The sequence below is a fragment of the Chenopodium album genome, chromosome 15, assembly GCF_948465745.1.
Source record: "Chenopodium album chromosome 15, dcCheAlbu1.1, whole genome shotgun sequence".
Lineage (NCBI taxonomy): Eukaryota > Viridiplantae > Streptophyta > Magnoliopsida > Caryophyllales > Amaranthaceae > Chenopodium > Chenopodium album.
Genome location: NC_137848.1, coordinates 11,686,216 through 11,699,018, shown reverse-complemented (window position 1 = coordinate 11,699,018; position 12,803 = coordinate 11,686,216). Strand labels below are relative to the sequence as shown.

At 34.3% G+C, this 12,803-nt stretch overlaps 1 protein-coding gene across 1 annotated transcript; it reads left to right on the top strand.

The window, feature by feature from the left end:
* Nucleotides 1–3,284: 3,284 nt before the first annotated feature.
* On the top strand, nucleotides 3,285–12,789 carry LOC145581910 (aspartate--tRNA ligase 2, cytoplasmic-like). The gene is made up of 10 exons (XM_081638944.1): nucleotides 3,285–3,877; nucleotides 3,981–4,091; nucleotides 6,698–6,811; nucleotides 7,621–7,911; nucleotides 8,000–8,110; nucleotides 8,245–8,298; nucleotides 8,598–8,677; nucleotides 9,004–9,119; nucleotides 11,072–11,186; nucleotides 12,435–12,789. Exons 1-10 carry the CDS (start codon nucleotides 3,353–3,355, stop codon nucleotides 12,559–12,561), a joined length of 1,644 nt encoding a protein of 547 aa, XP_081495070.1. The 5' UTR covers nucleotides 3,285–3,352; the 3' UTR covers nucleotides 12,562–12,789.
* The last annotated feature ends 14 nt before the right edge of the window (nucleotides 12,790–12,803 follow it).

The following is a 12,803-nucleotide window of genomic DNA, read 5'->3' as shown; positions in this document are numbered from 1 at the left end:
TATTAATTATTATTATTAAATATTAATATTTAATAATAATATTATTATTAAATATTATATATTATTATTATTAAATATTAATTATATATTATTATTATTATTAAATATTAATTATATATTATTATTATTAAATATTTATTATTATTATTAAATATTATTTATATATTATTATTATTAAATATTAATTATATATTATTATTATTAAATATTTATTATTATTATTAAATATTATTTATATATTATTATTATTAAATATTAATTATATATTATTATTATTAAATATTTATTATTATTATTAAATATTATTTATTTATTATTATTATTAAATATTAATTATTATTATCATTAAGTATTAATTATTTATTATTATTATTATTAAATATATATTATTATTATAATAATTCAATATTAAGTATTAATTTTAAGCAGAGCAGAGCAGGGCAGAGCAGAGCAGAGCAGAGCAGATTGAAGTAGAGCAGAGCAGAGCAGAGCAGAGCAGATTTCAGCAAAGCAGAGCAAAGCAGCTCTAAAGAACGGGGCCTTAGTCCACTAGATTAGACTCGTTTTATTATTATGCATTAAAAAAAATAATCACTTGTGTAAAAAAAATGTGGCAATTGTTTTTTTTTTTTTTTGAAAAATGTATAATGTAAATTAAAAAAATATTAATAATTAATAACATCATAAATAGATATGGAGGGAAAATTTTTAATGTGAGAGTGACACGTAAGTGGCTTACCGCCTTACGGGCCCGAAACCTTTCACGAGCTAAGGTGTAAAAATAACACTCATCCTTAAATTGTTATTAATGGGAATTTGATTATTTATACCTTTAATACGGAGTAATAATTACTGTAATTGTAGGCAGGGGCGAAGCCAGGAATAAAAATCTAAGGGGGCCGAGAAACGATAAAGTTAGAAAAAAAAAAAAAAAAGAGCTCATAGGGGGAGTCGAACTTGAGACCTCCCTTACTATGCAAAACTCCAACAACCAACTAGGCTATAACTAATAACATGATATATAGTGTAAATACTTGGTATTTATTAGTTACTTCAGGGGGGCCAAAATAGATATATACACAGTACTTGTTGGGCCACGGGGGGCCGGGCCTCCACCAGCCCCCCCCCCCCCCCCCGGTGGCTCCGCCCCTGATTGTAGGGTAGTAATATTTTGTGTACTACAGGGTAATCCGTATTGTTTAGTGGCAATTTGTTTTATTATTATTATTTTAACTTGACTTTGTTTTTAATTGAGATCTCCCATAAAAAAATGAAATTTAATTTATTCGGTATTACAAAAATGTATGATGGATGTATATATTAAGCAAAACCCTTGATACTCTTTTCTTATTATGCCATGTTATCCTTTTTAAAAGGCATCAATTAAGAGAAACTAATTTTGTCTCATTTCAGCAGTTTGTTTTATTAATGGTGAATTAGTGAGCGATCATATCCTATAGCTTATTCTTGTTCCAAATCTTCCAATTCATTAGATTGATTAATCTATGTAACTTTTCAAATTATAATCATACATTCACAATTATGTATTACTATGTAAAAATTATACATACCAAAATGACCAAAACAGACGTTAAACTTCTATTTGTAACACACCCTCAAAAGGCAAAACCTAGAGGTGCTAATCGAACGAGTCGATTACGAGCCGAGAGGTGCTCAACTCGACTAAAAAACTTTTTATATGTGCTCAACTCGTGCTCACTAAAGTTTCGAGTCAATAAAACCTGCTCAACTCGTGTTCGTTAAAGTTTCGAATTGAGTCGAGTAGCTCACGATCTGCTTGTGAAAGTTTTGGTCCTTATAAAATTATAGGTCTTTGATTATTTTTGTTCACTTTATATAGTTTTCTTTTATATTTATTCAATACTCTTTTCAATATAAACGAACTCTTATTAAGTGTTAATTATTTTGAACATGGTAACCTCTATATGCTAATAATCAATAACAATATGTCAATATCAATCAATCAATCATCAATATAACAATATATTAAAAGACACAACAGTAATGACACGTGCCATCTCCTGATGTACTGTGTCCTTAATATTTTTTTGAAAATAATTTGTATTTAACAAACAAATATTATACATTTAAATATAGCAATATATATACTTACTTATTCAATATTATGGAAGATTTTATATATTTTTTTCCAAAAAAAGCAAACATGTAAATATTAATATTTCAAAAAAAAAAAAACACAAAAATGTATATAGGATCACCATGAAGTAATTTAATAATGACAACTAAAATAATCGTGTGATGTAACATAGCATGTAATATTATACTCCCTCTGTCCCTTTATTTTTACCCCATTGCCATTTTTTGAGTCAAATTTTAAAATCTTTGACCATAATTTATCGTTAATCTATAAAAGATAATATAGTCATGAGTGGTCTTGTTAGATTCGTCTCATTGTATATTTTATTAATATTATGTTTTTATAATTTTTACGTATATGGAAATAAAGATATAGACGTTTTAAGACGCATCTTGGAGACTGTGCATAGTCACATGGGGTAAAAAAATAGAGACAGAGGGAGTAGTTGACTCACATACAAATATCATGTTTTGAAAATCTAAATGAAAAATTGGCAATAACTTTTTTGAGATATGTTCTCTTAAATAAGTTAACAAATGAGATTTATTTATTTTTATTTTTATTGTACGCATCTTGAAAATATGATTTAGAGTTAGAGTTTGCTCAATTCGTGTTCGTTAATATTTCGAGTCAAATCAACTTGAGTTGAGCTTTGACCAAACTTTGACCAAATCGAGTTCGAATTAATCACAACCTGCTCAACTCGATTAGAGCACTCTCACTCATGGGCATTTTTTTTGCCCATGAGGAGATTTTAATGAAAACAATGAAATTTTGGCTTCCCACCCATGAGCATTAGAAAAAATGCCCACGGGGAAATCCTCAAATGCCCATAGCAATGGCAAAAATTAATTGCTACAGTAGTGTAGGCCATGGTACCAAATCAGCAAAAAAATAAAAGAAAAAAAATAAATAATGTGATGATAGTAATACTTTAGGAGAGAGAAAAAAATAGGAGAGAGAGTGGTGTGGGTTTTTTCTTAGCCCATGAATGTATGAGAAGTTGTAGAAAAAAAATGCCAAAATGTGGAAAAGAGGAGTGAGAAAGTGGATAGAGAAATAATGGCATTTTTTTTATTTGCCCATGAATGAGAGTGGTCTTAGCTCTCCTAGGCCCTAGCAAAACCCTACACTTATTACATATACCATTGCATACGCTTTCCCTGTTTTCCCACCACAACAATTTTACACAATTCTCCAATTCCAAACATCCACCTTCCTCCACCGAAAACAATGTCCTCCGACCAAACCACCGCACCACCGCCTCCCGCCGCAGACGATGACGCCAACCAACCGGCGGAGCTTAGCAAGAAGGCCGCAAAAAAGGAAGCCGCAAAGCTAGAAAAGCTTAAGAAGAAGCAAGAAGCCGCCGCCGCAGCAGCCGCCGCCGCACTCGCCGAAGCCTCAATCGCCGATCCTCTCGTCGACAACTACGGCGATGTCCCGCTCATCGAGCTCCAATCGAAGGCCGTCACTGGTCGTAAATGGACCGAGGTGAAATCTCTCACCTCCGATCTCAAAGACGAGGAAATTCTTATCCGAGGACGAGTGCAAGCGATTCGAGCCGTGTCGAAGAAGATGGCGTTCGTTGTTGTTCGAGAAGGTTTGTTTACGGTTCAATGTGTTCTTATGGTTGCGAAGGAGAAAGTGAGTGAGCAAATGGTTAAGTTTGCGAATGCATTGAGCCGTGAATCGATTGTTGATGTTGCGGGAATCGTTTCGGTTCCTGGTGAAGCCCTTAAAGGCACTTCTCAACAGGTAATGTGATTTAGGGATTGATTTTGAGGTGTTAAGTTGTAATTGTTGAGAAGATTTGTGGAATTTTGATTGAAATTGGTTATTGTTTGTGTCAATTGTGTAGGTTGAGATTCAGGTGAGGAAGATATATTGTATTAACAGAGCTGTGCCTATACTACCGATCAGTATCGAGGATGCAGCTAGGAGCGAGGATGAGATTGTAAAAGCTGAGAAGGTAAATTATTACTTATTTGCTGCGTATTTCGATGTTTTAAGATTAATTGGATGCATTATTGTTAATTACTTGTAGTCTTGTAGTAATCGGGGTCATCGGTATAGAATTATAAGAATTTTGCACCTTAGGAATGCAGGAGAGGAAGTCTTATGAAAACGGATATGTGTACTAAGTATTCGTGTATATGGAAATGATGGCAAATTATTGTAGAAGACGAGGAAGGGAGAGATTCTTGATATATGAGGAACTTAGGGAATGATAAAGATTAAAAAATTTTAAGAAGGATTTTGTTTAAATTTTTTTATTCTATAAACCAGTTACAATATAACATTAATTTATTCAACTTTGAATATATGTTTTTGCCCTTTGATTAGCTAGTAACTAATTTTGATTTTGCAAGTCTATTGACTGGGTGTATCTTGCTTATCTATGAACTTTTGGTGATGCATGATGTTTTGCAAATAACCAAGAATCGAGATGACAAGTATTGATTTTCAATCCGAAGTAAGCACCATATACTCATATACTAGAACTGGTTCCTGTTATTGTGAAACATGAATTCCAACCGAAATCTCGAAATCAATGATCTTAAAATTTGGTAAGACAAGGATATACTAATTTTGTAAATCAACACCCTTAGGGCTTGTTTGTTATCGTTTTTCGTTTTCAAAACCTAAAATAGGAAACAAGAAAAAGGTGTTCACTTTTTTGTTGTCAGTTTTCAAAATTATCATGATTTTAATGAGTTTGACTAATTTTTTATTCATTATATGACACATATAATATAATTTTTTAAAAAAAAAAAGAAAAAGAAAACCACAATAATGTCAAACGAACCCTTAGCTATTAGTTTGCTGTTTATATTAACATCCTCTGGGTACTATCATCTCTTCCCTTGACGGCCTTTTTGGTAGCTCATTATGAATGATGGTATTGGGAATGGATTTTAAGTGTAAATTAGGAAGGAGATTAACATTGTAATCCCCATGGCAATGCACTTTCATCTCAACCATGTGTTTTCTTTATATTATTTATTACTATCCATTACCACTTAGGAGGAGGTGTGGTAGGAATGAAATTTCTTAAGAAAAATGGTCAATTTGGGGTGAGCTATCGTTATCATGGGAATGAACCTTGATTTTCTTTACCAATTTACACATAAATTCATTCCCATTATCATCATTTATAGCAACCTACCAAACAGCCGTGAGTATTTTCATCTTCAGTACAATACTTAAGGGTTACAATTGAACTTAAGTCCAAACACTTAGAAAGATTGATTCATGAAGGGAAGATTGAAGAATGATGTTAGTAGGCTAAGAGCTAAAGCTTTAGTATCATTGACTTGGAAAGCTGGAAATACTTCATTTTAAAGTTTTGCTTTATCTCTTGTTTTGCACTTGGTTGCATGATTAACACTATAGTTTGGTGGAATTAAGAACCTGTTGTTACTAGACAAATCACATGTAGTCAGAGGTTGTTCAGTGTACAATTTTAATCTTGTTTGCACTTGGAAGCACTTGTAAGATTATTAGGAGTCTGTGGGATTTCATTGAGCCTTTGATACCCACTTGAAGATGCTTCTTGATGATTCCTACAAGGTAGTATATATGGCAGTAGGGTCGTGTGTTTGGCTGGAAAGGATTGATCATAAATTGTTGCTTTCCAAAGTGATTTGGGAAACCCAATATGGATTCTTTGAGTGAGAATTCTCCTTTATTTGCTAGTGGATTAAAGTGACTTTTCTTTATGGGACAAGACAGCGTGGGCTTTCCCCAGATTATATTCAATGAGGGAGATACGAAGGAATTGGGTTAATCTGTAACTTATTTTAGTACTTTCTTGAGAGGATACCTTGTCCACCCTTATCCAAAAAAGGTGGTGTTACTGCAAATTTTACAGAAGCACACTAGAGACTTAAGCCCTGGCTAAAAGTATTTACCTGAAATATCTTGGCTTGAAAGGAAAGAGTTTCCTTCTGGTGTTTGTAAATTTGGGGCAGGAAAAAGAGAGAGGGGGGGGGGGGGGGGGAAGGGGGGAGATTACCTCATTAGCTAATTTGCGGTATCAATTTTTTTACTGCAACACCTTACCTTATGTCACTGAGGTCATTTTGGTGCAAATAATTTCACCTACTGTTTCTGTTGAGTCATCTTGAGTGTTCTTATATCCCTGATTTCCTACTTTTGTCTGATCTCTTTATTTAAGCATCATATTCATATCATTCTTCTAACGCAATCAAAGCTGTTACTTTTGTAATATTTACTAAACTACATTGTGATTTTTACCTGTTCTTACCACTGAGTTTTATTTTAATTCCCTTGTTGTTCTTGCCTACAATTCTTATTGATTTGTCCCCCCTCCAAAATCAAATGATACCAGATAGCTGGCGCTTATTGTGAGCAACAATTATCTTTGGTTTATATTGTAAATGAAACAGTGTGCTTTGGTGGTGTAAGAGTGTGATTTTACCCCGTTATTTTTTTTTCCTAGTTTTCTATGTACATGGCTTACACATTTTTGGTGTCTTGATACTATACTTTTGTTGCTTACAAATTAAAGAAAATTAAAAATAAAGCTTATCAATTTTATTTACATGTATGCAGGATGGCAAGCAACTGGTTCGAGTAAACCAAGATACACGGTTGAATTACAGAGTCTTAGACATAAGGACCCCAGCTAATCAGGCCATTTTTCATCTGTCAAGTGAAGTTGATTTTGTAAGAAATGATTTTAGCTGCTTCAGATTGGTTGACATTGATACTGCATTTAATTTATATGGAGTGTTGGGGAGCTGTTTAATAGAGTAGTAAATGTATAGTACCTGCTAACTTTATTATTTTTTATTGGGCATTGAAGTATGTTGGTAAATGATAATGATGTGTGCTTATAAAATTTTTGAATACGTACCGAAAAACTCTGAATTTTTTTTTTATTTTTTTATTTTTTATGCACTCATTGGCCCTAAGCTGTACTTGTATTTTTAGTGCACTGAATTTGGGTAGCCCTCATCTTCTTCTCTTAACCTTTGGCCCTTTTCTGAACTTATTACTATCGAAAAGAGCAAAATTGTAGTGATGTCTTTTAGATCCTCTGATGGAGGGGAAGGAGGGGGGGGGGGTTGAGGAATATGTAGTTTTGCTGGGAAATCTGTTAGGTTTTATAAGAAAGCTCTCAAGCATTCATGTTGCATGTTAGACTGCATAACGAGTTTGTTGAGCTGTCTCGTTATTCATAACTTAACCTAGCAAAAACAGTTTTGTAAATGTATGAAGATGGTTAATCTTTAATGTCAATCACTGATTTTCTTTTTTTGACAACAATTGATGTGCTTCTGGTGATATTGACGGGGAAGATTATCTTCTTGATTTTTTTTGTTTTTTTTTTTTTTTTTTTTTTCCTAATGAAATTGTTCAATTCAAACATTTAAAGAGAGGAAAAAAAAAAAACTTGTATACTTCAGTTTCTTCTTTCATGCCTGGAAAGACTTAGTTGGGGCCCTCTTTTGAGTTTATACTTTTTTTGGCAGATATTCAGGTCATTTTTGCGATCTGAAGGTTTTCGAGGAATTCATACACCCAAGTTAATGGGAGGAACAAGTGAAGGGGGTGCAGCAGTTTTCAGACTTGACTACAAAGGCCAGCCTGCATGTCTTGCTCAGTCACCTCAGCTTCACAAGCAAATATCAATTAATGGTGATTTTAGGCGAGTTTATGAAGTCGGTCCTGTTTTCAGAGCTGAGGATTCCTTTACTCATAGGCATCTCTGTGAGTTTACGGGTCTTGATGCGGAAATGGAGATCAAAGAGCACTATTCAGAGGTAGAACAGGGTTTTCAGATCTCTTTGTCCAGGTTCAAATATCTCACATTTTTGCAGGTTAAATAAGGTTTCTGGTTGCATCTTACAGGTTATGGACATAATTGACCGGTTATTTGTGACCATTTTTGACCATTTGAATGAGAACTGCAAAGGAGAACTTGAAGCTGTTTCAAGGCAGTATACATTTAAGCCTTTGAAGGTTTTTCTATCCTTTAATTGTTTTACTTCATTGAGTTTATGAAAATTGATTAAACTTCTTGTTTTCTTTTGTTCAGCTTCATAGTTTATGTAACCATGTGCTTGCACATTCACTTGGGATTTATGTACTTGCAGTATTTGAGGAAGACATTGCAGCTGACATTTCCAGAAGGAGTTCAAATGCTAAAGGTAAGGAAATATTTTACTTTTTACCTTAATAAATCTATGAAAGTATCATACAATGATGAATGGAAAATTCTATAGAAACTTCTGCAGCCTATTAAGCTTCCTTTGCTTATTATGCTGTAAAATATTCTGACAATATGCAGCATATAGATTTCATTGATTTATATCTGGGGCATTTTAAATGCTGAGATGAGTTTCTTGATATTATGCTCTGAAAGTCTTGTTGCATTAAGTGATCTAACCTTTTTGCATTTGTTGCTTCTACACGTGAATTTCATTTGCAATTGACAATATTTTTGCAGGAGGCGGGTATTGAAGTTGATCCTTATGGGGACCTTAATACTGATATTGAGAGAAAGCTTGGCGAATTAGTCCTTGACAAGTTAGTTTATCTCTTTGTTTTATCTTCTGCCATAATAAGCTCTATAGCACTTCCCCTTTCACTTTGACAATCATTTTACAATGGTGCAAATCGCATAATTATTGGTACTCTTATCTCATATGTATGTTCTACTTGATTAATAAACACCCCCCCTCTTCAGCCTGGTTTTGTCTAATTGTCGTCATCTATATTACACACACAAAATAACTTGAATGCCTTGCTGGAACATAGAAATCTCTTTACTGATTGGGGACATGTATAATATTCTCATCTTCTAAGTTAAAATATATTTAGCTGGATACTGACCGGTCTGTCTTTATTTGCAGATATGACACTGAGTTTTACATTCTCCACCGATATCCATCGGCTATTAGGCCATTCTATACCATGCCCTGCTATGATGACCCGTCATATAGCAATTCATTTGATGTCTTTATACGGGGTGAGTTAGATTGTTTGCTGCAAAGCTTATAATTACAATTTTTTTTTTTTTTTTTATTAATCTTTTACCTTGAAGTGAAGTGAATTTCTTCCTCTAGCGATTAGAGAATTCCTGCAAGCGAAAACAATGCCCTGTTTTTGCTAGGTAGTTGTTTCCGGTTCTGTATTTTGTGTGATGTATGATATGTAGGTTTTCTTGAGTAAACGTATTGACTTGGATTTTTGCTCTAAATATTTTAACTTCATTGAAGTTGGTAGCAAGAGTGGGTCACCATGACTGCGTGAGATAGTGAGCTTCTCAGCATTATCCCCTTGGGTAAGCACTGTATTTGAGGGATGACAAGGGGTTGGTCTCAGTTCAATATTGACTTATTGAGTATTATAATTTGGTTGTGTAAAGTAAAGTGAAACAGGTAGCCTGAAGGGGGAACCTTTTGGATCATGCCCTCTGTTTCTGTTCCATGTGTGAAAATATTGTCATTTTAATTGGGACTTAGTTCTAGCTCAATATTTGAAAAATTGGCTGTTAGGACTTAGGAGCAAATAATTCCTGGATTGGTGCATCTTGCTGGTGTAAAGAGCATTGGTGACCTCAGTTTACCTGTTTTGTGGCTTTGATAAAAAGAAAGAAAGTCAACGAAAAGATAATGGGTCTTTACTGTAATAAAGTACAGCATTAGTTCTTGTGAATTAATTTTGTGGTCATTACAACTTCATATTGTTTCTTAATTCCACTGTTTTAAACAATTTTCCCATGGCCTATTTGGTAAAAAAGAAAATGTAGTATATTTCCTTCGTCCTCATTCCTCAAATTATGTTCCTAATAGGTTTTATGCTTGGACACTCATATAGTCATATCTATGAATTTAGTAGGCCAGGGTAGATAATTTGGAAGATAGTAGGGAACTAAGGATAAATAAATTGATTATAGTGCCCATATTGGACAAGAGGAACCTCATGACATAGAATATGAAGAAAAAGTGTAAGAGAATGAGTTAATGGAGAGGTCTACATCACATGGATTGATTGGGTGAAATTTCAAGTAATAGGAAGATTTTGTGTGAACATCCCAAAAGGAATACGTGATGGTTATTTGTGCATGGAGGTTTGCTTAATGGTAAACTAAAGATGGGTACAACTTTGACCAGACAAATATTTGAGGCATGTGCTCCGATGACATTAGACTATTTATATTTTTTCTATTTGGTCACTGACCTGGCAAATCGAGCTATGCTTAACGACACCACTGAGGATTGTCTGAATAGTGCATCTCAAAGCAGAAAGTGGCTTGAATTGATAGAACTCTAGACATAGCAACTAGCAGTGCATTCCAATTTTTTCCCTATTATAGCTGACTAAGTAAAAGTACTATTCTGATTATGTATCTAGAGTTTCAAATGTGAGCTTGAAAAATTGAACCTACTTCATGTATGGCCTTGTGGGGTTTGGGAGTTTAAAAGTGGCTTGAGCCTTGGGGTGAAGAGGACCGTGCATCTGCCATGTGCTGCCCTATATCTTTTCATTACTGTCTGTTTTGGATCTAGCTTATGTTGAAGAAGCTGGTCTTGAGAGTTTGTTCATAAGCTGGCGTACTGGCGACTTATGGACAGAGGTGCTTGTAACTGGTGAATGATTATGGAAGATAACTTTCTAGACTTGTTTTACTCCGTATGTACTTATTTTTTGTGATTGGAAGTCATGTCTATTATAGTCATTATCTAACAAAAAAATAATATAGTAAATCCTTGAAAACTATTTATACCTCAAGTTTTTTATGTAAATGAGCTTGAAATGGTCTATTATAGTCATTATCTGACAAAGTAGGCAGTTAAGTATGGGCTCCTATGGTGGATTACCATGTCTCTGAACTTTGGAACTGAAATGGTGGTTCTTTATTCATGTATGCTTCTTATTTCACTTGGTCTGACTTCTTAATTTATGTCTCTACTTTAGGTGAGGAGATAATATCGGGAGCTCAGCGTATTCATGAACCTGAATTTTTGACAAAGCGTGCTGAAGCATGTGGCATCGATGTCAAGACCATAGCTACTTATCTCGACTCCTTCAAGTAAGTTTGTTTTTCTTGTTGAATATGGGTTTGTCTTTTAATTAAAATGCTTGATTATGGATGACTATAACTCTAATGCTATGGTTGCTTGAATGGTTGGGAGATTATGATTTATTGAATTATCAATGTCAGATTTTTGTAGTTGGATTATCTATGGAGGGGCTAAGGCTCCGTTTATTTTGACGGAAATTTTTCCTAGAAAATGTTTTATTCTCTTAAACGAACAAATAAAGGCAAACAATATTTACAACTGTATTTTCCCTTGAAAATTGGTATCTGAAAATGTTTTCCATTAAAATAAGTGGAGCCTAAATTGCCTTGCTCTTTTACCTGGGGTTATGGATTGTGGACACTTGGGGGTGGAGTTTAGGTTAAATAGTGTATGGCATACATGCTTCATGAAGTGGACCTAGAATTTAGATCAGTATTGGCAATCATCGGCGATTAGTTGGAATTCAGTGGGTGTTGAAAATTTATGTTGGTGTGCTGAGTGTTGGTAACATTAGAGTCCAGGTTTTAAATGATGAATGATAAGGTTTATGAGGTGTTGCCTGGCATGAAAAGTGCATGATGCGGAGCATGTTAATAAGCTGTTGATGACAACTTTAAAGTGGAATGTTTGAGGAGTATAAACAAGGATTTACCAAGGCTCTTTTCTAGGCATCTAATCAACAGTTTGACCTGGATAGGTTTATTCTTATATTGGAAGGAAGTCTGTTAGTGTGTACAAGCTGCACTCAGTATTTGTGGAGGCTGTAATGAGTTTTGAATGGTTTCTGATATTGCAAAAAGGTGACGGTTGGGCCCAATATTCACTTTTGTGTATCTAGAGTAAGGGCTGGAGGCGATTGGTGGAGCTTTCTAAAAGGATGGATGGCCTTATATTATTTGGATAGGACTGAAAGAAGATTGTTACTTTCAAAACTTGAATTATCTGGTTAAGGTGCCATGGAGGTGGACTTTGAAATGTTGCTTAGCCAAGTGGATAACATAGCTATCTTCTACTGCCATGTGCTATTTTTCCTTCCCCAAACTTGCTAGACTGCAAGTGCCTAGCCTTTCCACAACCATTCCGAGTCAATTACTCAACTGATGTGGTGGGAATATTGTTATGTTGCTGCCTTTGGTTTTTTTATTCAATTGCCTTAATGCACTGTGATTAGCATTGTCTAAACATCATACATATTTAACACTTGTAATTCTAGGAAGTGTATTAATTTCACACAACTAATAAAATTTTCTATTCAGGTTTGGTGCTTGGCCTCATGGAGGTTTCGGTGTGGGTTTGGAGCGTGTTGTTATGCTCTTCTGCAACCTGAAAAACATTCGGAAAACCTCACTGTTCCCTCGTGATCCTCAAAGGCTTGCACCTTGATTTTGCTGGCCTGGCTTAAAAATTGTGATTACATTCCAAGGTTGAGATCTTGAAAACAGGTAATTTAGAGTAATTAGGTCAGAAATTGGTCGTATAAAATCTCATGTAATCCCTGCTGAATTACTTATGACGAGTTATTTTTTTGAATGAAGTCTCTACTTCATATTTGACTGTGTTGCATGCTTAATACTACTAAGTATGAAGTAATTTTGTTTTCCCAGTTGGCAACATGAAAGTGCAGG